Source organism: Heliangelus exortis, chromosome 3 (assembly GCF_036169615.1).
Source record: "Heliangelus exortis chromosome 3, bHelExo1.hap1, whole genome shotgun sequence".
In the NCBI taxonomy this organism is placed as follows: domain Eukaryota; kingdom Metazoa; phylum Chordata; class Aves; order Apodiformes; family Trochilidae; genus Heliangelus; species Heliangelus exortis.
This window is the reverse complement of record NC_092424.1, coordinates 34,304,337-34,332,070: the sequence shown is the minus strand read 5'-3', so window position 1 is coordinate 34,332,070 and position 27,734 is coordinate 34,304,337. Positions and strand designations below refer to the sequence as shown.

At 36.1% G+C, this 27,734-nt stretch overlaps 1 protein-coding gene across 5 annotated transcripts in view; it reads left to right on the top strand.

Moving 5' to 3' along the window:
• Positions 1-27,734, top strand: part of GPCPD1 (glycerophosphocholine phosphodiesterase 1) — a 45,683-nt gene that overhangs the window by 11,336 nt on the left and 6,613 nt on the right. For all 5 annotated transcript variants that reach the window (XM_071740078.1, XM_071740077.1, XM_071740074.1 and 2 more), the window contains exons 3-19: positions 1,806-1,890; positions 2,753-2,837; positions 9,126-9,201; positions 10,997-11,038; positions 12,315-12,438; positions 15,645-15,891; positions 16,899-17,061; positions 17,152-17,284; positions 17,519-17,573; positions 19,361-19,453; positions 20,483-20,560; positions 21,686-21,725; positions 22,494-22,555; positions 23,790-23,855; positions 24,452-24,588; positions 25,731-25,866; positions 26,178-26,338. In XM_071740078.1, the coding sequence (XP_071596179.1) occupies positions 1,806-1,890; positions 2,753-2,837; positions 9,126-9,201; positions 10,997-11,038; positions 12,315-12,438; positions 15,645-15,891; positions 16,899-17,061; positions 17,152-17,284; positions 17,519-17,573; positions 19,361-19,453; positions 20,483-20,560; positions 21,686-21,725; positions 22,494-22,555; positions 23,790-23,855; positions 24,452-24,588; positions 25,731-25,866; positions 26,178-26,338 (1,783 nt within the window). The remainder of the gene's footprint in view (positions 1-1,805; positions 1,891-2,752; positions 2,838-9,125; positions 9,202-10,996; positions 11,039-12,314; positions 12,439-15,644; positions 15,892-16,898; positions 17,062-17,151; positions 17,285-17,518; positions 17,574-19,360; positions 19,454-20,482; positions 20,561-21,685; positions 21,726-22,493; positions 22,556-23,789; positions 23,856-24,451; positions 24,589-25,730; positions 25,867-26,177; positions 26,339-27,734) is intronic.

Below are 27,734 nucleotides of genomic sequence, written 5' to 3'. Positions count from 1 at the left end.
AAGGCCTTCACTGGGACACAGTTCTATACCAAGACTACTAGGTGCCTAAATATTAGCTAATACAAAATTAAAAGATGAAGTTTCAAGCTCCTAACTGTACACAAAAGTTCTGCTCCAGGAACTGGCCAGGGCAGAGGGATTGCAACATCAGGGGAGTGGCTGCAACCTTTGGGACTGGCAGAGGGCCTGCACTGGCATCCTGCTTGCTGAAGGAGATACCCCAGTAGCAGCCTTGAGTTCCCTGACAAGGAAAGGGGGAGAATTTAGGGACCCCTGAGCTTAAAACAAAACCCTGCTGAGTTTAGAACTGATTTTAAAAAGTTTATTATGCACTTCTCTTCACCATTTCCTGGGGTAATTTAAGTAGTTTTTTACAAACCCTGGTTCAGCCTTGCACTATCGTTGTTGAAGCGAGTTTAGGGGTGACTGAGCATTTGTGTTGTACCTTGATGAACAGTCACTGAACTGTTCGCACTTATTTCTTTGTTTAAAGAAGGAAGTCCAGAAAATCTCTTCTAGGTTGCTGCTACTAAGATAAATATAATTTAGTTGGCACTTCAGATATTGGCTGATATGTATACTAAGATATACTAAATGTTGCTATTTTAAAGGGATACTAAAAAAAATTTAGCTTCTCTTTAATATCTCTAGTCAGAAGTTGTAACTGTATGGTATTCAGGTAGTATTTCCTCTCTACTTTGTCTCCCCTCTGAAAAACCAAACTGTACCTTGCTGCAGTACAGAGTGGGAAAAGTGAAGCACCTGACCTAGACAGTTGTGTGCAGTGAACTGCACAGTAAGTATACTCATACAGCTAAATTTTTTTTCTTCATTTTTTTACTTCGTGACCCCAAAGAGGTTTTTTTTTTTTGTGTTTTGTTTTTTTTTTTTATTTTAATTTTTAATTAATCTGAACAAAAATATTATTAGAAATGTTTTTTAATTCATTATATTCTCAGATTATTTCTGTGAGCTGTCTTTAGGAACAAATTACTTTATGTAAATTATTTTACGTAGTTCTTGGCTTTTCTAAATTTGACTGCAAGGGTTTCTTCTGTAAATAATCCTGGTGACAAACTGTTCTGTCATCACTTTACACTGTACAGCTGGAGAAGGAGGACACAGTTTTAGAGGCATAAGTAAACCTTCAGAGCAGTTTTTTCAGACTTGGAAGTGCTGCTGTTTTCCCAGATTTTTAAGTGAAGTCAGCATCACAGATACTTGCATCTTGTTTTTCTTAAGATGGATGCATTTTTATGTCAGGAGCTTACATCTGTCAGTTTGATCCCAGCTTTTCCTACTGGTAAGGCACTCCTAGGAATTTTCTGGATACCCTCTCCCCTTTTCTTCAGATGGTGTTGTCCCCTTAGGTGGGTGCAGTCCCTCAGAGGCTAATTTAACTTCATCTGAACTTCCTTATGTCTACTTAGATCTAAGGATGACGTTGATTCTTTGCATTTGGGCATTTCCTATTAGAGGCTGATGTAAATTTCAGTGTTTTTTTTATTGCATTTTGCTTAGACATTTGTCTGTGCTTTCTAGGTTATTGGTATGAATTTCAGGGAATTGTTTTTAGACACGGATGTTACTCAGGACTGTGTGTGAATATATATGATGTGTTTATGATGGAGAAGGAAACACTTGTTAATTTGGGTAGAACGGGAAAATCCTTTCTGTGCCAAAAAGAGGGACTTTGGATGGGTGTTTAAAATATTTAGGGTTTGACCATGTAGGTAGTACTTAATAATTCCATATACATTTGAATAATGATTGTGTGGGGTTTGTGTTTGCTTGGGTTTTTTTAGGGGAGGTTTTTGCAATATGTGGGAGCTGCAGTGCTTTGGGAAATTGGAATCCGCAAGTTGCAGTGGTCCTGCAAACTGAAGATCGGTAAGGTGTTTGTTTTTCTTTAAATTTTATTTTATTTTTAATTTTTTGTTTGTTCCCTTTGAAGAAGCCGGAATTCTGGAGCAATGCATTTATTCTGGTTTTGAGTTTATAAGCTATTGAGCTACACCTTCTGTTAGCAAAACTCTCCCAAATTTCTTGTTGTTGCCCTTGAATAATCTGAATGCTCAGGAAGTGTCTAAAAAGATGTTTAACGTGGATGTGCTTTTTCTAGTTAAGGATGGACTATGGCATATTTCAGTAGTTTAGTTGTAAACACTTTGAAGAAGAAACTGCTATGGACAGTTCTCATCCCGTAACTGTACAGAAAGTTCCAGGAGATGTTTATAGTGTTTACTTTCTTTTAGCTTATAGAAGTTATTATTGTGTCTATGAGGATATTTAAAATGAGAGTTGCATTAAAACTCTTCAGTGGTTTGTGTGTGTATAAAAGGAGTGTATCTGGGGAAAGTTTAAATATGGTGGGGGAGTTCAGTGTTTTCAAAGTGATGCCCAGTCTATTGTTTGTATGACTCAGGAAAACAGAGCTTGCAGGATGTATTCATAATTCTGTCAGTGAGCTGCTGTGTGATCTTGGATGAGTCCTTGAATGATTTCATCATGTTTTTCCTATCTGTTAAATGAGGATGAGAATTCTTGCTCTGTTAGAGCACATCAGATCTGTAGATTAGAAAGTACAATTTCAGTTCTGAGTATTTCTTGTGCTTTGTGCATGTTTGGGTAAGTTACCTTGTAGAAACCCTCCTTGCAGCAATATACCAACTTTAGAATAATGCTTATGGCAGGCATATGCCTGAGGTGGCTGCTAGGCTGTTTTGAAACTCTTTTGGGTTTTTTTCCACAGTGAATTATGGAAAGCTACTGTAGAGCTTCCCAGAGGAGTTCCTGTTTGGTATCGGTATTTTAAAGGGTACTTCCTAGAACCTAAGGTATGTACAACCCTTTCTATTTCAAGTTGGCTCATCATCAGTGAAAGATTCACCTTTTTGAAGTAAAAGGGATTTTCCGAGTTGAACTTCAGTTTTTAGAAATAAATCTTAAATTGCAACACATGAAACATTGAAACACTTGTGGAAATATAAGCAGTTCACTTCTGGAAATACAAGACTGCATTGTTAATGTTAAATTATTTTTGTTAAATTGTTTTCTTTCTTTTACTAATGTTAGTGTTTTTTAAATTCCTGTCATAGTGGAATGCATGACATAATAACTTAGTCTGCTGAAATTATCAATAGTTATAATGAGGTTATAACAACTTCTACACTTATAACTGAGTATAGACTTCATCAGGACAGGAGTCTCAATCATGGAAGCAAGCTGTGGCAGGAAAAAAATGGTTAGTGTGAGCAAGTGCATTTAAATTTGCCTGATCTACTACAGTTTTTAAAATTACTGCAGATTTTGTGGTGAAGCCTGAGAATTATTAACTAGCTTTTGTGCTGCATAATTAACACTTATTAGTCTCTTGGAGTGAAAGGGTAAAACAAAGAACATGGCATCCCAGTGTTTTCTCTAGATTTGCACATAGGTATTTGTGTGACTGGGCAGGGGGAGCCCCAAGAGAGAAGCACAGATGTGTTTTTACATGTTGTGATGTCAAAGTTGCATCTAAGTTGAATGTATGTGACACTATAATGGTCTGTAGAAATACTAGGGTAAGGGGGAAGCTTTTCTTCACACTAGAAATGGACTGCATCCAGAAAAATGTTGGACTAGTTTGGGAACATAAGCAGCTGCTCTTTAACTGTTTTTCTTAATAACAAGTAGTAACTGTAAGAAATAACTCATTTTAAAGCTGTCTTTGCTGTTTTTCTTGCTCTGCTAATATCTGCTAGCTCTGCACCCTGGGCTTTAGTCACTCATTCAAATCAGGTTTAGAAAGTAGCTAAATGTGCAAAGGACTTGGTCTGTATCTTTTAAATATTTTAAATTACTGTCAAGAGTGTGTTAATTTTTGTCAGCTGGACTAGCCTTGCTTTAATTGAAAAAATTCTTGATTTGAGGTACCATCTCAGTGAAGGATACTCATTTTAAATGAAACACAGGAGGCTGCATTTTATTTCTTCATTACAGAAAGTGAAATAGTCTAATCTAAACCTGACATTTAAATTGGTATTCTGGGGCAAAAGAAGAGAAAGCAAATAATAGATTTCTTTTTCTGAGGTCAAACTAAGGCCAAAAGTAGATGAGCCTTGCAGCTCTCATGGGGTTCTATTTCTCTCAAATGCCCGTAAGTTTAAAATGTCAGCAATAGCATACTAGAAAAAGCACATTTACTGAGAACAGATTGGCAGAAAATGTGCTCATAGAGAAGACAATTTCCTTTTTATCACATGAAAAAGTTTAAAATATATATTGGTGAGTGTGTTTCTTTAAGTAGGTGCTCTGTATCGTGCACGCTTTATGTACCGTGTGATGCAGAGTCTGCCAAGGTAAGTATAAATTTTATGGAATACAAGCATGAAAGAGAAAACCTTCCTAGAAAACAAAGTATGTGAATTGTCAGGGTACATGATTATCCAGTTGGCAGCGCCCAGCTTGTACCTGTGAGGTGCTTGTAACACACAGTCCTTGAAGAAAAGTCCAGCTACAATGGTTTTGTCCTCCTTTTGTAAATTTTTTGGAGAACAATGAGAGCATGATCCCTTAATTTTAACAGGAATATCATGCACAGTATAGTGAAAATAAAACAACACATGGATGACTTCAGCAGTAATAACTCTGATAAGGAAAATATACTTCTAAACTAAATTATTCTGAGTGCTTTTATTTCAGTAACTTTTTTTTTTTAGGCATTGCATGTGATTAATCTCCTAAATTTGATATGCTTCCAATATATAATCCCTCAGTCAGCTTTTTATATCTGTACAAATTAGTGTGTCAAGGCCCTTAGTAGATTTTATATACATGTTCAGTCTTAAATATATGTTAAAGTCTGAATTCATCATACAGTTGTCTAAACCATACTGAAGACAGGTTCACTTGAAATTACTGCTGCCTTCCTTTGTACATCAACTGCATCTTTGAAGATGCTTGGGATGGACATGGTGGCAAAGCTGGGTGGGATTCATCTTTATACAGAGATAGCTGTATAAATATGAGGGCTCTCATATTGAAAATATTGCTATAGACTACAGGTAACAATACATATAATAATTCACATTTTGGGGGAAAAAACCAAAGTATTTTTCTCACCTCCTTTTTTTTTTTTAGAAGGGTATAATTTCATCTCAGTTAAATTACTCTATGTGAAGGATAGCACAATGTTATAGGAATTTTGGTTTGTTTGCACTGAAGCTTTTTGGTGTTAACAGGTTGTGGTTATGTAAAGAGAACATTTTTTTATTATACACAATACAGCAAAATTTATAGAATATTTATAGGAGTACATAAATAAATGTACATAAATAAATTCCTGCAGGTGTCAGTTCCTCCAAAACAAGAGGTTTTACTGTATTGTAAACATTTTAATAGTAGCATAAGAATCATCTTAAGCATTTTAAAAGTAAGTATATGCACTTGACAAACTAAGACAGTAATTTAAACTATTTTGCATGAGGTTTCTTCTTTTCTTAAACATAGGCCAGTACCAGTTACCTTACTGTGAGGATCCTCTCAGTACACATAACTTCTCTGTTTCCAGAGGGAGGGGAGAACCCAAACCACCTGGTCTGAAATACAAGTCAAGTATTGTATATTTTAGGAAAATGCTTTTATAGGTATTGTTTGCATATTGTGTATTTGAAAAAACGTAGTAAGGAAAAAACATACCTTATTATATTAAGCTATGTTTTATATTTGTTTTTCCAACAGTAAGTAAGCATGCAAGCTTAGGGTTATTTCAGGGGAAATATGACATAGCTAGGCTATCCTTGCACCCAGCAGGACATTTTAAACTCGATTGGTGAATGTTTTTCATACTGGTGAGACTTAAATTTGTTTTTCCAAAATAGAAATTAATCAAACCCACATAGTGTCTGGAATACAGTAAAAAAAGGTGGAACCTTAGGTCTAGACTTGGTAATTTCTTTAACATCTGAGTATCTTAGAAAAGCTTTTGCTGGACTAAGAACCCATGGTTAACCTGATAATAACAAAGGCACACCTCTGCCCTGACTGTGCTGAGGTTAGCAAATGTGAGTTAAATTGAAATACTAGAGCTATAAAATCTCTGTTCAGGCCAGGACTCCCTGACAGGCAACTTAGAGGTGCAATTGCCTTGCAGAGTTCAAGAATGGCTCTGGTTGATTGTTTGGTTTTGGCTTAATTATTCTCTCTTACGTGGTACAGAAATCCAGAGAGATTTTTGTCACAATTCCAGCATCAGCAGTCAAGCCTCATTCATTTAGTTGTTTCTTGTAATCTACTTCAAGACATTCTACTTCAAAAAACGTAGCTTTTGGAAGTACAGTTGGAGGAATGTAGTTGTATGGTGTTTTTAAGACTTTTGTTTGTTTGTTTTGTCCCTAATGCCTGCTCTGTTGTGTTGCCTTGAATCAGATTTTGGAACTGGTGTCCTAAACAGTTGTTTAAATATCCACAGAAGTGCTTTCATTTTTTAATTCTTCTGAGCACCCAAGCACTTAATGCAGAGTGTGCATCAGACTGCTTTGATCCTCTAGAACATTATGCAGCATGAGGCACAGCATTAGACACTTCATTCCAGAAGTGTCTGGTGTTTACTGGGAGACCCCTAAGCATCTGACAATGTAAGAGGACTTTATTGTTTAGAAAATTCTTGAGTGTCCCTTACGAGCTTTAAAATTGATTCAGATGTTCAGCTAATTTTAAATCAAGCAACATAATCTTTATGTATTTCCTTTTTTTTAAAAAAAACAACTTATTACAGGGGGATCCACTTACCCTCCATGTGCTGCCCATTGGCTTGCTTAATATGACATTTGGATAGGTGCCCTTTTATGACTGTCCTAGCTACTATGAATATTAATGACACATCATTAACTTCCACTACAGGCTAATCTGAACTGGGCTGCTGTTCAACTGTGGTCATTAGATGCCACCAAAATTACTTAAGTATTTTAACCACATTGTAGCAATGGCTTGTCTTACATGTGATTAAAACATCTTAGCTGCAGATTATTTAAATGGCTATAAACACAAGGGCAGTTTGGGCAGAGATTGGGAGAGGGCTCTAAGTCATGTCTGTGCCTGTTTTCTGATCCATTACCCTTTTTTTCCAGGTAGCCTAGCTTGGCTCTTCTTAATATAGAAAATGTTGAGGGTTCCTAGGATTAAATAAATAATAAGCTCATTGCATTCCTTTCAGGATATGACATTTTTCTGAACGTATTCAGCATGTGGTGCTTATTGTTTGGGATAAAATTACTGAAATTCTTATTCATTATGCCAGAAACCAAAATGAAAATATACAACTACAGCAGTGTAAGAAGTAAAGAGGCATTGGTATGCTAAGATAATTTGTTGGGAGTTTCTACAAGGACAAACTTCTGGTTTACCTTTTGAAGAAAACAGCTTAATTCATGTAATGACAGATTTACATTCCCTGAGTTCACAAGCTAGGAATGATTTTTTAATGGGAGTTCCTATGGGAGAGCTTGCAGGCCTGCATGGTTTCAGTAAATAGTGGCCTCCCTTCTGGCAAACATGAGTTTCAGCTTCCAAAACTTGAGATTGTGATGATCAACTGTGGTTCTGCTGTGAAAGATCAGGGGAAGAACTTTACATTTATAGAAGTCCTTAAGAGTGATCATTGTGTCAGTAGCAGCAGAGAAGACAAGAACTGAAACTGCCCTACAATAGGAATAAACTGAAAACAATAGTATAGACTTACTTTATTTATACTTACATACATTCTATGTTTAAAGCAGGACTTTGAGCATATGTATGTTATTCTGACATGATCCTTAATTACAGATGTCTCTGAATTCATTAGAAAAAATTAATTCTTTTAGCGAAGGCTTGTAGAATAAACCCATCTTAAGGAGCACTTATAAAATACATGGCATTTGCTGTTTTCTCATCCAAAAGCACAGCAGATTAAATGTGTTTGATACATGTCAAGAAATCTGCTGCTAAAGAATTTATTTGGGGAGCTGTAAGATAACACAGCATTTCAGTATTGTGTAATTGTACCGCTGAGTTTGAAGCTTGTCTGGATTTCTTTGTTGATCTGAAATCTATTTAAACAAGAACCTCAAGTGCAAGTTGGCATTGAAGCATATGTGACTCAGATGGGCAATAGTAGCAAATATTTTTGAAAATAGAGTTAAATAGGTTTGAAACACCAGAAAGGCAAATTCTACTCTTACTTGACAGTGACAACTGATAGTAGCAGGGATGCAATGTTGCAGGAAGCTTACTTCAGGGGACTGAGCTGGGAATTAGGCATATTCTTTCTGTTAGCCAGTGGTTACCTAAAAGCTTTTGCGTATGGTATTATGAAAAAGAGATTGAGTTACTGTTCTGATTATGTCTGAATCTTGGCAATGTTTGGCAACAAATGTAGGCTTTTGAGGGACAGTAGTTTTTGGTGGAAGAACCTCATTTAACCTTATCGAAATGGAACAGACTGCAAGGACTTCACTGCTGGCTGATTGGATTGTATCAGTATCTTTTTCATTCTGAGACAGCAAAATTCCAAGCACTTATGTTTTAATTAGATGGTGAATAATTTGCTCTTCTATAACAAAGCTAAAATAACTGTTTTTTAGTCAAGCAAATGTTGAGGGACAACCCACCCCTGCAACTGTTAACTGCATGAGTAGATGCTAAGTGCTGTTTGGAATTAGAGATGTGGGATATGTGTTTTCATAAATTGTTGCTGTAGTATCTTAAGAAAAAAGAAAGCACGCTTAATGACTTCAGGGACACTTTTTTCTTTAAAATATCAGAAGGAGACTCAAGTAGTTCAATGGCATAGCTATATGCAGTGAAGGTTTAATAATTTCATATAACTTTTCCACCCTGTCAGACCTTGTCATAAGCTTTGTCATATGTAGCATGTGACCTGAGGCATCAGATAGAATCTGCAGTTGCAGGGGTAAGAAATGAGCCTGACCTGTTGTCTCTTTCTTTCATATTCTCTCTCTCTCCTTCCTTCCTTCTTTTTCTCCTTCATCTTCTTTTTCTTTCTTAAATCTGTACGTTTAGTTCACAACCATCCCAAACAGCTTCATGGGTAGAAAATCAGATATAACAAAAGAAATTATTGCAGACATTTAACTTTTAAATTACAGACTATCGATGGTCCCTGCGAAGTCATAGTTCACACGTGGGAGACTCATCTACAACCACGATCAATTACCCCTTTAGGTATGGGCATCAACTGCATCTGTTTGAGGCATATGCATAAGGTTGCTAAATATGCTGCACATTGGTTTAGAGGGAATGATAACTATAGCTATAAATTAATTAAGTTTATTAATATGTTGGAGGTATAAACTTTTTGTTTGTGAGAACATGGGCCTTACTCTCAAAATACGTATATAAATAAGTGTCTTAAAAATGGAGTGGAAGTGAAATTCTTTGCTCCCATCAAGACAACGTGGGTTGTTTTTTTATTAATTTGGACTTGTAATAATTTTTTGTAAGTTTAACTCTTTGAGACTAAGGATCCATTTTTTTTTCTCCAGAAAAAATGGGGTGGGATGGGGGGTGGGGGCATAAAGTCACTGCTCTTTTTATTTAACTACTTCATTAATAAGATTTTAGAGCAAAGGTTCCCAATTAGGTTTCTTTAAGCAGATTAATGTAAACAGAAATGCAAATGGGCTTATTTACCCCACAATTTAGCAAAGAGTTATTTTGCTGGAAGATGGCATGCAGACTTGTGTACAAGTTCCTAATGCTGTTCTGAATAGAGGGAAAGTTTATTCTTTTTAAGAGTGATTGAAACAACCTTTGAATGTGGCTTGTAATTTAGATCTCTTATGCTTCTGTGGGAATGCACGTTTTATGAGCTGTCTTTTCTAGCACATGAAAAATGTTATTTCCTCCACACTTAAGAGTCTACATCTATCCAGTAGCTTCTGATGCACTGAAAGAATGTCTTTTTAAAAGAAACTGTTAATCATGAGTAGTACCACAATCACTTTTTCTCCTTCCTCCCTTACCCCCCTCTTTTTTTTTTTTTCTTCCAAATTTAAATGGAATTAATTGTTTCTCTCCCTGTAAAAATGTTTACGTATTTGTCAACTAATTATGATGGCAGCCTCTACCCTCTGTTAGGGTCTAGACTTTCTCTCTAAATTTGGATAACTTCATCCCAAAAAGTTCAGTTTGTTCTTTTCCCCTCTCCCAAAGCAATAATTAGTGCTTCATAAGCAGCAAATGCAGCAAAACCAGGATGTTATCACTTGGTCGTTATGATCCTAAATTGTTGTGTATGGTTATTAAATATTGAGGGCAGGCCTATGATTCAAAAAAAAATGGGAGTAATGGCCGTGGGGATAACATTTTGTTATGGTTTATGCTTTTGTTAAATGTATAGTTTGTTTAGGCTACTGCAGTTTGTTAATGCTGGTGAATTTACTTAGTGCCTTAAGATTTCATTTATTAAGGTTTTGGAGAGGGTAAGGATAACAGTAAGTGTGAAATGAATGTCTTGAATATTTCATCCTAGATTGGTTTGTGTCACATGGCCATTTTACTTGTGACTAACTTCTTGTAGAAGCTTTAACTATAAATGTGCAGGAGGACAGTTTCTTGTATTTTTGCAAGAAACTTTAATGTCTTTAACACTAACAAGAAAAGCATCTTAGGTTCTAGTAAGATGTGTAGATGTTATCAGCAAACTACTGCAGAAAACTAGGAAATTATGCAACCTTCTTGCTTTTCTCAGTTTAGAATACTTCTGGTAAAGCATCTTTTGGCATTTCATGTGTTGATTGTTTTCCTTGTAGAAACAAAGAAAAATCTTAAACTGGGAAAAAGTTTTATAGAAGGTTGCAATAAAGTTGCTTATCATCTGTTTCAGTTTTTCCTGCTTTTTTGTTAGATACACTTTTTAGAAATGAATTGGAAAAGTAGAAGTAATTTAACTTCACAGTGGTTCTTTATAATGTGAATACTAATTAGTTTCTTTCATTTTTCCTCCTTTTAATTCTAGAAAATGAAATTACTATTGACGATGGATACTTTGGAATCCATAGTAAGTGATACATTGACCTTTACGCTTTACTACATATTTTTAACCATTTTACGTGTTGCAGTTGAAAAATACTTTAAAATGATAAATTACTTTTGTCAGGAACTGGCTGGTTGTGTTTGTTTTTCTCTGCTTATATGTTTTTGGGTTGTTTTGTTGTTGTTTGTGTTTATTTTTTTAATCCAGCATTTGTGAATTCATACTTAGGCTGTAGTCTGTTGTAATGTTAATAAAAGACTGCTGGGAAGAGCTGAAATATTTTTAGTGTGCTAGTGTTAATGGTTAAAATTTGACAACTTTAGATCATGAGTGTTTATTTTTAGAAATACCGAATAGACTGTTAGCTTTCTCTTAAAACCTAGCCTTAAAAAAAAAAACCCTCTTCTTGGATATAAAAATACTGTCACTTATACTAAACCTACACAGTCTGCCTCTTCAGTTAGGCACATAACTACCAAAACTTCTTGTAAGCTCAAACCTCATGTTTTTGTGCATCTCACTTTTGGGAGTTCTAACCCACTTCCCACTTAATGCTGTGGCACCCAGGGTAACTCTTGGTCACATTTCACACATCTTAAAGCTTTTTCAGTGTTATTCATATCCTTCTGGAGTTACATGTTTTGCCAGGATCTCATCAATAACTGTCGGGTCTGCCTCAGCACCTGGTCTTGGTACCTTGTGTTCTCTGACCATTGTAGGCTTTCCTTGTCCTGATGGTTTCCTTCCCTGATGGGAAGAAAACCTGAGGGTTTTGTTTCTTCATCATATCAGTTGCTGTATCTTGTTCTGCATGCTTACACTGCTTTACTGGCATTGATTATGGTGAAGCTAATTTGAGTCTCAAGTTGCATATGAATCTTCAAGAGTTTGTGTGAGTGTTATTCCACGTACTGGGAGATCCCAAGACAATGAAATGTCATCTCTGCCTTTGGACACTTAACCAACCCTTGATAAATAAAATGTATGATGGAATACTTGGTCCTCTCCTGCAGATAGTTTACATGTAAAGCTGGCATGGATCGTTGCTCGTATATTATTTCCTTAAAAGCCAGCAAACAGCTGCAGTGTCTACTTTGGGTTTGTATGGAAAAGACTGGTGAAAAAATGTTCTCAACAATTGTTCTGGAGGTACTGTTAAATAAGGCTGATGATAAGGGGAATGTCTGGAAGATGGTGTCAGGGAAATTGTATTTATATTTTGTGTGTGAAGCTGTCCAAATCTCCCTTTATAAAATAAGTTTATTAAAGTGTCTTCTATTTATTGTTTAATTTTTGATAGATGGTATTGAAACTGTGGATGCTGGGTGGCTGACATGTCAAACAGAAATAAGATTACGTCTGCATTATTCTGAGAAGTCACCTGTAGTAATAACTAAGAAGAAATTTAAAACATCAAGGTTTAGGTAAGAGTCTGTTCATCTTGGTTTGCAATTTATCTCATGTTAATTGTCAGTACCAGTGGTTCTTTTTCCATGTAATTGCCATAACCTTTACGTTAATTTTGGGTTGCTAGTAGAGGTGTACTATCAGGCCAGTTCCCAGGTGTTTAAGCACTTCATAAAAATATGGCAGTATCATTAAATCAATGGTGTGTTTTTCACTTAATCTCATTTTATTATTAATGTAGTGTTTGAAAGTTTTTTCTGTTTAAAGAAAGGAAGACAAACAGTCAAATAAAACTGTTTTAGTTTCACTTTTGATTTAATACTTTTCAGCTCTTGCCTTTCTGATAGTTAATAAGCTATTCCATAAGTGCAGAGCAGATGTAAGAACACAAGTTAAGCTGTAGGTAGCAGATGTCTTCCACAAATGCTTATCCTGTGCTTCCCTTGGTATTTCCTGCTTTTTGGCTGGAACTGTAATGTTGTTAAGCAGTTATCTATTACTTTGAAAGTTTTCTTCTCTGTTCTTTTTTCTTTGCAAAAAGAGCAGAATGGAAGTGACTATTGAGGGGGAGAAATGAGAGGGAGAAAGCTTCTGGGTTCTTTTGTTGCTTACTACTTCTTTGCTTACAAAAGTAAGCAGCCCTCTCTATTTAATGTATGGTTAACTCTCCACTGGCATTACAGATTTCCAGTCAACATGGATGGTGGAGGTAATAATGCATTCTCTAATCACTTCTGTTGCTATTTAGAGCAGTTTGATAGTTTTCTCTACAGAGGTGTCTCAAAAAGCAGACATTACTGTAGCTATACAGCTGGTGAGGCCACACCTTGAGTCCTGTGTCCAGTTCTGGGCCCCTCAGTTCAGGAAGGATATCGAGGTCCTGGAGCAGGTCCAAAGGAGGGCAACCAGGCTGGTGAAGGGACTCGAGCACAGATCCTATGAGGAGAGGCTGAGGGAGCTGGGGCTGTTCAGCCTGGAGAAGAGGAGGCTCAGAGGAGACCTCATCACTCTCTACAACTCCCTGAAAGGAGGGTGTAGCCAGGGGGGGGTTGGTCTCTTTTCCCAGGCAACCCTCAGCAAGACAAGAGGGCACGGCCTCAAGTTGTGCCGAGGGAGGTTTAGGTTGGACATTAGAAAGAATTTCTTTACTGAGAGGGTGATCAGACATTGGAATGGGCTGCCCTGGGAAGTGGTGGATTCTCCATCCCTGGAGATATTTAAAAAGAGACTGGATGTGGCACTCAGTGCCATGGTCTGGTAACTGCAGCGGTAGTGGATCAAGGGTTGGACTTGATGATCTCTGAGGTCCCTTCCAACCCAGCCAATTCTATGATTCTCTTGATTGCCAGATGAGGATGTCTTAGGCCTGATGATTTGAGGCCTGGGAGTTGCCCTGGGTGTTTGATCTCCTTCCCCTCTTGAATTTCTGGGATCTCGAGCTTGCTCTCTCTGTCCCAACCTCACTCACCTCCAGCCCCTTTCTTTACTGCATGTTCTTTTTTTTAAGCTCTGTGGTTGCCAGACTTAATTCCAGCACAGACTGTTGTACTGTGTGATTCTGTAGGTTTGTTTTCTACATCTTTCACAGTCTTTATTTTGTGAAACAATGGAAATGAAAGTAGAGACAAAGGAGAAAATCTCTCATCCTTAACTAACTAGAGCCTGACAGATCTCTCAATCTGATGTTTGTCACTAATAACAGTCCTCAGCAAAAGTGCTTTTTTACAATAGTTGGTAGTATGTTAGCCGTGTGTTACTTTTACCAAGGAAGAAAGAAAGGAGCAGGAGTTCTTAGATCCTTTGACTCCTAATCTTTTGTACAACTCATTTTCTTGTTTCAAAAGGTTTATGGTCCCTGTTTTCTGAAATGGAAAGCATAAAAAAAAGACTCCAACAATTTTGTATTTCATTGTTAGAAATCAGATTTTGAGCTTGTAATATATGGGTAGCTTCCAGCACACAGCACTGAGTTAGCCTGCAAGTTACTTTTTTACTGTGTGCCTCACTTAAACAGTCTGACACTTGATTGTTTTATTTTTTAAATGTTTTTTTATCCCCACCTCCCAGTTTTCTGATGAGGGGAAAGTTAATTCTCACTGAAGAATCTTGTAGTAAATAAATGCTTAATGTCCTGTTCTCCAGAGCTGTTCTGTTCTCTAGCTTTGAAATTTTTCCATATATGTTATAGGAGGTAGAGAGTGAGCAATTTCTGATGCCTGATTCTTGTCTGTTAGATGGCTGAAATCTAAACTTGATAAATTGGATATGTTAATTAGATACTCTTACTTTCCACGTTCTGCATAAAGAGTTCAATCTGCTCAGGTAGTTTGTGTGACTTACCAGCTAGGGCACTGTCTTTCAAATTTATAGAGCATCTGTGTTGTGACTTCTTTTCTATGAGATTATTAAGAATGGGGACTTCTTGTAAGAGAATTGTGATTGTAATTGCTTCTTTGAGATAAAACTTTAGTTAGATGCCAGTTCAATAGTAAAACTAAATGATAACTCTTTATGCCATCTACTGCTTAGATGATGCAGAAAGGGATTTGGATTACTCATCACTGCCATAATGTGTGGAAGGCTTGCTATGTATAATAATGAATTCTGAGGCTTGGGGAGAGGCTTATCCTTCTCAGTCAGGATTTTTCAGAAATTGCATTCAGTTCACTTTTAAATTATCACTTAAGATTTCGTAAGGGGCTTACTAATTACTTCAGACTATCTTGTTTATGTGTAATAGAATAAGTTTATCTGCCTTATTGGTGTTCAGAGAGCCTTAAAAGTTGTGTGTGTGTGTGTGTGTGCTTATAAGTAGCCACCCATCTTAAGGTATTGATCTTGATGATTACAGCTATTTTCAATGCTTTTCACAAGACTTTTGGCCCTATAGGTGTCTATCTGTGGATAAAGGCTGTCTATTTGGTATCCCAAATTGTTCCTCAGTTTAGTGGAGTGCTACTTCTCAAACGACAAGTACAATTTCCACTCTTACCTGAGCTCCAGTTTTAGAAATGACTTTAGCACTTAAATCTGACTAAAATAAGATTTAGATAACAGTGGCAAACTCTGATATTGTGAGGACACATTGCATAGAGTGCTGCTCTGTAGATGGTGGTGTTGAGGAGAATTCTTGTGTTGTACAAGCTTCTGCTCAGTCTTCTTTAAGTGTTTATAAAGATACTCCTGTGACTTAACCATTCATTTTGTGTTTTTGCTTGAGTAGAGTAAAACTGACTCTAGAAGGCCCAGAGGAAGATGAGGATGACGAAGAGGGCCAAGAAAAAACATCCCCTACTGTCCCTCAGAAAATGGCAAACACTGTGGAGTTCTCCTTGATAAGTAACAACGAATATAAATGTCGACACTCTCAGCCAGAGTGTGGTTATGCTTTGCAGCCAGACCGATGGATAGAGTACACCATACAAACCATGGAGCCTGACAACTTGGAATTAATCTTTGATTTTTTTGAGGTATTTCTCTTATCTCCCAAAGGCAGACTAGAGTGGCTTCTTAGTGATAAAGAGTCAACTGCCTGATATTCTTGATCCTTCTAAACAACATAGGAGGTTTCTCAATATGGCAAAGGAAGTTTTGGTCATTTAGAAGTCGGTACAAATGAGACTCAGCTTTTAGTGTGTGGTACTGTATGTAGCTAGGTTGGCTTAATTTTTATGCTTTGAAAGAGCCAAGTTTTGCTTACCTTTCTTGAATCTGAACAGCGTGCGTATGAACTCGTTATGTGAGGATTTTTTTATCTTAATTTTTATAGATACAAACAAATGAGAATTTTTGAACTAGTACAAATAAAAACTTGATATCTGTGGATTCTCTCTACTAGATCTGTTGTTTTGAATTCTTTTTTTTTTTTTTTTTTTTTTCCCCTGAAGTAACTTAATACTCAAAGTCCTTTTTTAAAAGAATACAACTCTTGTCTCTTCATGCTGTTTATGCAGGAGAAAGTTTTAAGCATTGTCTCTTTGGTCTAAAAATGCCCTTAAGATCACTTATGTTCATAGTTGTAATGTGCCTGACTAGGTCAAACACTGAATCTGATGATGTCAAGGCTGTATGTTCTGTGTGCTTGTTGCAGTCTTCCTTCCCTGCAAATGAATATGATATTTTAAGCATATATATTGTTTCAGTTCATCTTTGCTCTCAAAATGACTTGGGCTTTTTAGAAGACCTGCTACTCCACACATGTGATTTTTGATCTGAAAAGGCTAAAATATCTAAGTTTTCTAAGGCAATTGTATGTGACTTCCCAGATTTCCATCAGGAATTTCATATTCCTGATCATAACTTTCAGCACACTGTTATGTTTTATAACCTGAAGTTGTTTTCTGTAACACACAAATTTTTGTTACATCAATGTCTGAATATATCTTGCTGACCAGTGAGGTTTTAATGAGAGAAATTTGTTTAGCATTCTTACCTGCATATAACAGTAGGTGTTTTTGGTTTTTTCTTATGTTTTTAGGAAGATTTAAGTGAGAAAGTAGTACAAGGCGATGTGCTCCCTGGTCATGTAGGTTCTGCCTGCCTCCTCTCATCCACAATTGCAGAACCTGGAAAGAGTGCTGGACTTCTTACACTTGCTATTATGAGCAGAAATCAGAGGAAGACAATTGGAAAAGTTAGAGGTACAGTTAATGCAAACATATGTAGATAACTTTTTACTGGGCATCATCCATTATATATTGACATGAAGCATTTGGTTTTTTTCCTTGCAGTGGACTATATAATTATTAAGCCAATCCAGGGATACACATGTGATATGAAAGCTTCATATGCAAAATATTGGAAACCAAGAACAACTCTAGATGTTGGTCACAGGGGAGCAGGAAATTCTACAACAACAGCTAAGTAAGTTAATTTCTGTTTCAATCTGAGGGAGGGTTATGTTTAGTTTCAGAGACATCAATTGAGGAAGTGCACAGTTTAAAATCAAAAGCCACATCCCATAATCATTTAAGTCCCTTGGATATCAAGTGTACGTGTTCTCTAAAACAAGGGCTTGTGATTTGTATTTCTGTTGTTTCAATGGTGTTTTGTGCTGTGCTGCACCTAACAAAACCTTTTTCTTCACTGTTATTCCAGACTTGCTAAAGTTCAAGAGAACACTATTGCTTCTCTGAGGAGTGCTGCTAGTCATGTATGTATGCACACAGTACCTGAAGAGTTAAAACTGCCTTGGCTTGTATGCTTAAATTTCATGATTCAAGACAATGAATGGTAGTGGCATAGATAAAAATTACATCAATTCTCTGTAGAAATTCTCTGAAAAATAGGAAGGGAAGTAATAACTAGATAAGACACTCATTATTAAGTTTCTCAAAAAATGCAGAACTTGAATCTAATGTGTTCTGGTGATGTTTTAATACAGGGGAAATTTTAGTGTCAGTCCTGTGGAGACATAGAGTTGGAGTAATTTCGAACAAATTAATAACATTTTGGCTCTGCTAGAGTCTGTCAGTATATTCTCAGACAGCAAAAATGTTGCTCAGGGACTGCTGAGTACCTAAAATTGGTCTCCAAAATGAGAGTTGTGAGCTGAGCCAGTAGAATAAAACAATCCTTTGTTTTAGTGCTTGCTACAATGAAGACTTGGAATCTTAAAATGAGAATTTCAGTCCCAGTTCCAGCTGCTTAAATTTTCTGCTTTTATTCCTTCAAATAATCTTGGCCACTGAAGTGATCTCTCGTAAGGTTGATTCTGGATGCTCTTAGTGAGTAGTTGCAGCAGAGTAGCTGGAGTCAGGAGAACATTCAGAGGTCCCTTGTCTTGCTCCTCTTCTCACAGTGAAGAGCTGTGGTTAGAGTCACGTGAAGATGTTGCTGAACTTGTAGGGGTCCTAAACTTTTTCAAGTACTTTTTCACTAAGGTAGATTCTTAGCAAACATCTTTTTAAGTTGGTAAGGGGGCTGGGAGCAGAATCTTCAGTATTAGGCTTATTGGTTACTGGTTCTGGAGTACTGTACTCCTCAGGTCATAGCTGAAAGCCTGCTTCTCTCTTTTGGGAGTAAGAGTAAAATATGAACATAGTATCTGGAGCATGCACTGACTTCAGAGCAGAAGACAGCTGCAGCTACTAAATATTGCTGTTGAGCAGTAATTACTCATTTCTGGTGGATGCTGCAGGTTTATAGGCAGCTTTTAAACATCCTGCAAGAAATATGTATTGATGCAGAAATTCACCATCATTGCCAGAAAAGTTGTTATTGTCTATTTGTAGATGAAAATGCTCAGAGCCACTGCCCTAAAAATATTTCTGCTGAGCAAAGGGCTGAAAAAAGCCTCTCCTATTTTCTTTCTGTACTGATTGGAAGAGAGCATGAGAGTCTGGATGATAATTTGATGAATGTTATCCTTGGGAGACTTTCAAAGGAATGACTTGTAGACAGTCAAAATCAGTAAAAAAATGTGTGTTTATCTTTCTGGCCCTGCCTCTATTCAAAATATTGTGCTTGAAGCTCTTGTTTAATCTTTCTTCCCTTTTAAGCTCAATAGACAATAGCAGTCAAATAAAAAGTATAGGAGAATGCTGGACATGACTATTTCTGTTTTTTCACCCATTTTAACACTACTTCTGTGTTAGTCACTAGTGACTCTGAAAGGAATTCATGTATGGAATCTCATCATCTCAGCCTTTCTCTGAAATCAGGTTTACAATACATGACTAGAGGGTTTATAAGTTTAAGCAAACTATACCATAATGCAGCTCTGGTATATGTAATGAAAATACTTTCCCATATGAATTTTTTTTTCCATTTCTAATCATTGTTGAATATGACTGAATGCAACTGGCTGTTATCAGTTTAACTTCTGGTTGATTTCCAGGATCTGTTAATGCTTGGCAGCTTGTCTACTGTTCTGTAGTGCTGATACATAAATAGTTAATGGTTTTTTTTTTGTTCTGTGTGTTCTTCAATTTCCTGTAGGGAGCAGCATATGTGGAATTTGATGTACATCTTTCTAAAGATCATGTGCCTATTGTGTACCACGATCTCACGTGTTGCATGGCCATGAAGAAGGTAAAGAAGACAGTTTCTGTATTTTATCTTTAAATCTGACTTACTGAAACAAAAATGCTGTGCACTTACAGAAATAATATTGGGGAATCAAGATATCTCGTAAATAGGCAAGTTTTACGAAGCATAACAGTTGAAGGTTTTCATGGAGTAAAGTGACACGACACACTGTAATAACACAAGAACCATAAAAACCCATTGAAGTGCTTTTCCATCTGGTCTGTTGTGTGCTCTCCACTGGGGCCAGAACACTTACATTCAGAAACAGTACAGAGGGTCTGGACTCTGTTATCTCCTACTTTTCTTTACATTCTTGCAGTGAAAACAAAGATACCTTGCACTCTGCCCTCCTCTGCTAAATTCTCTTTCTTCTTGGACCTAAGTATGTCATCAGGCTCTTAAACTCATTGCAGTATTGCAGTTATAAGTTTGGTTTTGAACAGATTTGGATATGGAACTTTGGCTAAGGAAATTGCATATGCAGGGTATATTGGATCAGTTTTGTCTTGTTCAATAAAAATCTCTTTGTAGTGAAGAGGGGAAGTGAAAACTGGATTGGCAGGTTTTTCACACCAGATCTTTATTTTGGGGGACAGGGGTTGTACATGTCAGTTTTATCAGGATACTTGTATTTTTAAATTGATTTCTGAGACATTGGATACACAAACTGAACTGCCTTGGTGTATATTTTTTAATGCTTTTCTTTACTTGCAAATTTTTTTCCTGAGTATATTGACTGATCAAGTTTTTGCAGAGTAAATGTATTAACCTTTTCTGGAGAAAGAACACTGAAGCCTCTGACTTGCATCAAAGACCAAATTCTGTTTTTTCAAACTGACATCTGTTTTATGCTGTTTGGAGTCTGTTGTCTCCTGAAATCTGTTCATCTCACATATATTCTATTAAGATATTACTTGTCTCTTTATCAGTTAAAAGGGAAAGTTATTGCTTAAATGTTACGTATTAAAAGCATGTAGAATTTTTTCCTGTAGTTTTCAGTGGTGCTTAGTTATGTGTTATTTCTCTTGAAAGAAACTGGATACAGAGCCTTTGGAACTGTTTGAGATTGCAGTCAAAGAACTCACGTTTGATCAGCTGCAGTTGTTGAAGGTATTGTTGCTTTGACTTGTGTGACACTGCATGTAGAATTTCAATCTGTGTATGCAACTTAGATTTTTTTGGGCTGGCTATAGGTACTTTGGGAAAGCACAGGTTTAACAATGTTAAAAGTAGAACAAAAAGGTAATTCCAAGAACATTACTTTCGCACATCTTTATAATATGGATAAATTTCATCACTTATTTTCTAGAAAGGTGGACCAACAACTTGTGTAGGTCCATATAATTACATTAACATTGATAACTTTTTTAAAATATAAGAGAGGCTGAATGTGGTGGCCTGGGTTACTGAAAGCCAATGTTTTGGAGACTGTTTAGAAGAAAAACATCTGTCCCAAAGTCTATCTAATTTTCAATTGTTTTCCTTGTTGGCAAGGGAGATCCAGATTATGTTGAACTGCTCTTGGGAGGTGTATGTGGAAGTTTAAAAGGATTAATGATTCAGTCATATGGAGTAAACAAACTGTCTAGAACTAATTGATGGGGTTTTTTTGATTGGCTGTCACTATATCTGCCAAACAGAAGTACACTGCCTACAGAAAGGGAGGGTCAGGCATGCAACTGGGCCACTGAAAACCCAGCTGAGATGTCCTCAGTCAAGCACCTGCTTGGTCCAAGAGCTATATATTTGTTTTTATTTAAAACTACGTGGTCTCCTCCTTTTCATGGAGGAAGAGTTGGAATGGAGTGAGGGAGTTGTCCTTGTGCCTGGCCTGGCTCTACATCAGGATGTGACTGCATCATAAAACAGCTCTTGGCTCTCTGCACTGTATTGGAGACATGGAATCTAACATCTAACATAAGATTTAATGTTCAGATTTCTTCACAGCTTAATGTTAAGCTGTAATGGATGTTTCTACCCTTGAACATATTTTCTGAATTACCAGTAAGAACATTTGGTTTTGAGCTTTCCTTGGAATCTTTGTATTTTTAAAAGAAAATTGTGATGTGTACTAGAATTTCTTTTGTTCATGTACAAGTTACTAAAACCATGGCTATAATGGACCTTCACAAAAGCAATTCATAAGGGAAATTTATTTTATTTACTACATTTTACATGTAGTAAAACCTCCACGGGCTGCGTATTTGTTAATTTTCTTCTTCTTATACTCCTTAGCTTGCTCATGTGACTGCCCTGAAAGTAAAAGACCACAATGGTATGTACTAGTTTGCAAAAGTCTTGATTTATTTATTACCATGTAATGATGTGTATTCTGTGGCTGCATTTATTTGTTCTAATCACATTTGGCTTCTTCCTAAACATTTCTAAATACTTGGTGGTAAAGTAAAGCAATTGTGTAGCTTAGTTTTGTGCATGTTTTGGAGCTCTTTACTGGGAAATAAATACCTGGACAAGAATTCACTCCCTTGGGAAGAGGGTACCGGAGGCTATAACAAACATATAAAAAAATATTCCTCTAATGCTTCCATCTTATGCTTCTTTAACTATACTTTTTGCCAGCTTTTCAGAATTGCTAACCAGAACTTTGGTAACATCTGTAGGGTGTCTTACAGGTGCTGTAAATTTTTGGCCTTAATTCAACACCTTAATAGGGACAGCAAACTGTAAAGTATCTCACACATCCTACCTGTCTGGGAAAAGAAAAAATAAGCTTTGACAGGCAAGGCTGCTTCTACCAAATGTGATTCAGGGATGGAAATGGTGAGGGATGGGAGAAGCTCTTTCTGATAAATATACTGTCAGGGATTTTAGTGGGGTTAAAAATTTTCCCACTGTCAAAACAGGCATGGCCAACATCTTTGTTGGAGTTTGTCAGTGTTAGGGGGAAGGCTTAGGTAATCAAAAGACAGATGTGTGGATTCCACTCTTTACTTTTCAAGGCCTTTAAGACTTTTAGTCTTTTCTTGGTGGGACTAGCAGTGCTGCTATCTGTTTTGATTCAGTATTTTGTATTCCTTTTTAGCATCTTTTAAAGAAGAAGAAAACTCTGCTTTTGAGACCCAGCCATTTCCTTCTCTGCAGAGAGTAAGCAGTAAATACAGAGCAGTAGACATGATTATGATGATTGTGGAAGATGAAAGCATGCATTTTTCTTTCAGCTTTGCATTTGTAGCAAGGCATATTCATTTTTGGTTTTAGATCTCTCATGTCAATGCTAGACCTGAAAACATAAGCTGTTGTATTGCTGGCTTAAAAATAATACTTAGTGTATCTTTCAGTTCTTGGTTGAGGAGCCCAAGGTATATAACTAGGGATGCACTCACTTTAACAGCTGGTTAACATCTGGGTATTGCATTTTAATACCTCAACAATCATTTGCTAATTCTAAGTCACATACTCTTGGCCATCCAAGAGTATGGATGTTACACAGAAGTGGTAAGTGAATTTTTAGTATGGTCCCATTTATGATTATTTGCCAACTCTGGCCCTTGTGTTGGTTTATTTTCCAAGTGACAGCTGTTTGGCAAACACAGTTTAATACCATTTGTAGTGTTTTTTCAAGATTATGGACATGATTAATATCCAGTTAATTGTAGGCTTACATGGGAAAATGTATAAATTACCCATCAGATACAGGTCATATGCACCACAGTAGTTTTTTGCTGTACAATCAGATTACTGCAAAACTACCAAAAATAGAGACCTTTGTGGAATAGACTAAACTAGTGAGGTTTAATTCCTCTGCCTTTTTAGGTTCCCCAAATACAAATTTCTTCCTATAAGAAAGGGTGTGTTTCTTATTCTATACCTGTAATCTTTAAAAGTTTAAAGGATCTTCTACCAGTGTTTCCTTAATTTCATTAGCTGTTTGCTTCACCTTACAACTAATTCTTTAGAAGAACGTCAAATACTTTTGTTCTGATCATATCATTACAAGCTTGTGGATTTCATATTTGGGACTATGTGTTATTTAAGGTACTTTCTGCATTAAAAAAAACTTACTGGAGAAATAAAACCCATTTCTTTAAGACTACAAATGGGGCATTTCTCACACATGCTGAGGTTAATTGATCTGCATTTGTAATTTGTTGAAACTTTATACTTAAAATTTGATCCATATTTATGTGCTTCCTATCATTAACCTGAAATAGAAAAAGTTTTATACATATCTTATTAAATGTTAAAAACTAGGATTTTCTTAATTCTACTGTTAGACCCCATTAGCTTTAAGGTGCAATGTATTTTCCTAATAGTTACCCTCCTAGTGCTTAGTTTTCTTCCTTTGCTGTGGGTTCTCTTCATAATGAATTTTTTTCAGGTCTTGGAATCTGTTTCTGAAGATGTTGGGTTCAACATAGAAATAAAATGGATCTGCCAACAAAGGGTGAGTAATTGTACATGAGATTTACTTTCATCCTTTGCTGTTTTTATGGCTAAATTTGTAGTTTGGAAATGAATGAGCTACAAGCAAAGCATAATTTTTGGGTTTTTTTTCAAGTCTTTTGTTTTATTATAACCTGCTATCTTTAAAACTGCTAATGCTCTCAGAGATGGGTCAGCCAATACCTGCTTTACTCAAAGGCAAAGGATATCAAATTTTTTCCCTACAAATCTTATTGTTGTCGTCTTATTTTTAGAAATAGCCATATAAAATGTCTAATAGTTCTTAATGATTTTAATGCAATTCCTTTGTGTTTTAAAAAGTAGAAAAGGCTTCATAGAAAGTATCTCCTTGTATGGGAAGACAGTGATTTAGGGTTTTTTTTTTTTCAGTGAATTTTGCTGCTGTCAGAATTCATTTGCACCTCACAAACTGACAGTCCTATAGAGCTGTAACAAGCATTCAGGAGACTGTAGGGAGTGACTTACATATTCAGACTTATAAACTGAAGGGTTGAATGAGCAAAATGAGTTTCTTATTTTAAATAATTTTAGTAAGCATTATTTTGAATGTCTGAAACTTGTCCTTTCTTTTTGTAGGATGGACAGTGGGATGGCAACTTGTCAACTTACTTTGATATGAACCTCTTTCTAGATATTATTTTAAAAACTGTTTTAATTAATGCTGGAAGAAGAAGAATTGTATTTTCCTCTTTTAATGCAGATATTTGTACAATGTAAGTTCAGAAGAGAAATAGTGTGGATTTTTTGTTTGTTTGTTTATTTGGTAAAATTTACTTGGGATATAAGAGCACCCATTTAGAAAACCAATGATGCATTTTGTTTACACATATACTTTAGGTGCCAAAATAACTGGGAATAGGAACAAGACTACTTTGCCTGAGCTGTGCCAAAAATAAAATAGCAGAACAAAGTCCAAGAAGATATTTTTGTCAAGTCCCTTCCTAAATGCATCAGTCTCTTTTGACACAGCAACAGAGGTCTAGATTTACTTTGGTATCAGTGTCTTTTCAGTCATATTTGGCCTAATTTACAAACAAAATCATAGTTAAATTTTTTTACTGTATCTGCCTTTTTGAAAGTTTAATAGCTTTGGATTACCAGTTTTTGTTGGGTTTTTTTGAGGGGGTGTGGTTTGGTGGTGGTTTTTGGTCTCTTTTTTTTGGAATTTTTTTTTTCCTTGGTGTTTTTTTTGTTTTTTTTTTTTTTAATCAAGTGATTTGCTTTTGTGGAAAAAGCATAGGAATTGATATGGGGAACAAATAGTTGGAATGTATACAAACCAGCAGTATGCTATGGTACTTTGTAACAGGAAATTATTTAGTGCTTTTAAAGGCTTTATGGAAATATCATTTGATGATAAACTGCAATAATGAAATACTGTGGAAGTGTAAATGGGCCAAATAAATCTCAAATTTTTGCCTCCATCTGTTACCATTTCAAACCACTGTATTGGTATCCAGCTTAAAAAAATAAATTAATAGGGTTAGGTGTTGTATATTTACCATGCTTAGAAATTTTCATGAATCTTTGTTTTACTCTAATGTGCATTAAAGAAGAAAATCACAAAATTGAATCCTCGGGGAATTTATGTGACCATTTTGAGGATATGTATCTGAGTTCAACTTGAAGTCTACCTTCACTGAAACTGGATGTTAATTTCTAATGGCAGCAAAAGGAGCAGCTGGAGCAGTTTGTCACATAGTTTGATACTAAACTGTAGTGCCAAATTCTAGTACCAGGTGGGAACTAGAAGAACATGCAGTAACAGAGTGTAGTTCTCAAACAGTAAGGTTGTATTACTCTGTTTTTAATGTATTTGCTACTTGAAGATATTTTTTTTTTTTTAACCTAACAGGGTTCGACATAAGCAAAATAAGTATCCTGTGTTATTTCTCACCCAAGGAGAATCTAAACTCTATCCAGAGCTTATGGATCTTAGGTCTCGTACAACTCCCATTGCCATTACTTTTGCACAGTTTGAAAACTTACTGGTAAGCTGACAAGTTCTGGTATTACTTTGCAGTAAAATAGAACTAGATTATTACTATTTATTGTAAATCTATAGTTTTTGACATTAATGCTTAAAATTGCAACCAATCTCATAAAAGAAATGTGCTAGCATTTGATTTTTCTCTGTTTAGAATGTCTAATACATTATTTAAAAATGTAAACTCTGTATTACAGTATTTTTTGTTGCTATGGGTAAAATTGTTAGGAGCTGAAAGTGTCAAAAGATTAAAAAAGACTGATGTGAGAGTGTTTCAGATAAATGGATTGTAAGTCAGGTCTTTTTTTATTTCAGGGAATTAATGTGCACTCTGAAGACCTGCTGAGGAATCCGTCCTTTATTAAAAGGGCCAAATCTAAAGGCCTAGTTATTTTTTCATGGGGTGATGATGCAAATGACCCAGACAACAGGAAGAAGTTGAGAGAATATGGTGTTCATGGGCTAATATATGACAGGTAATAAATTGTGTTTTAAAAATAACAATAGCAAAGCCATATCATATCTTAATTCTACTCAAATTTCACATTGCTTTTTGGTTGACTGGGTGCAGATTTAACTTTTTTTTTTTTTTTTTTACTATAAGTACAAGAAGGCCCAGCTCAAGAACAAGATGAACCATAAGTTCTACTCTTTCAGCTGTAGATATGAAGCAAAATAATTGTTTCACCTGAGGTTAATGTAATTTGATTTTTAAAGAACTAGTGCAGGCACACACATTTAACATGCTGTTAACATTCCTGATGGTAATTTGTACATGATGTGGCAAGGCCAATGTTACTTAACTGTTTGGCTGAAATTTTTAGTTTTCTAAATTTAGTGATGGAAATAGTTATTTTGAATTATTTTAACTTATTTTTTGCCAACATTCACCACCTTCCCTATTAAAATTAGCTTAGAGCCTCTCAGGGGCAAATTGCTGAATTCAGAAAGCCATTTCAGAAAGTAGTTTTTATATTCAAGCAGTTCAGGATACTGTGGTGAACCTTTGAGCAAAAGTGTTATTTTAGTTCCTTACAAAATGGGAAAGTTTTCGCTCTTACCATAAAAGATGTGAAATTAATTATTTCAGGATGGTGATGAATTTGGGAAGCTGTATTATATGATAGATTGCAAAGAATATGTAATTGGAAAAACATTAAGTGTAACTGAAACGTCATTTGACAGAAGGCTTTCAAGCCTATTGCTTTGCACTTTGTTTTACCTGGGAAAAAAAAAGAGGAGGGAGTAGGGGCGGACAGTTGCCAAGGACTCTGTTTTATAAAGTGAAAACTTGAGAGTCAAGTTAACATATCTGGAGTCAAAAAACCAAATATGATACCTCCTAAGAGCTCCATGTTCCCAGTGTAAAAAACCAGCTAATTCCCTTCAAGCTATCCTTGACTACTGAGAATCCTTTCAGAGTAGTGGGTCCAGGATGCCTCTTGGTTTGCTGGAGGTGCCCTTGTTTTCCTGCATAGTGTGCCACCTCCTTTTCAGTGGTGACAAAAAGCAGTAGCAAGATTTTTATACCAGGAATCAGCTTCAGACTGGTCACTGAAATGCAAGTCCTTTCCTGCCACAGCAGTGCTACCTGTTGTAGCTCTCCTCCAACTCAAAACTTCAGTGAACAACTCAAAGGCCCCTTTAGTAGATTAGGGAATGTATTTCTGGACTGGCATGCAGATGAAATGGTGCTCTGAGTCTTGAGTGTTCAGTCATAGATTTGTTAGGAAATAAGGTACTATGGTGTGCATAACTTGATAAATCATTTATCTATAGAAAGGTGGGGTGTTTTAATCAAATACTGCTGCATTAAAGTGCTCTTATGAAATGTCAGTTCATCTGTCTACTGATACAGTCTTCTAGAGATCT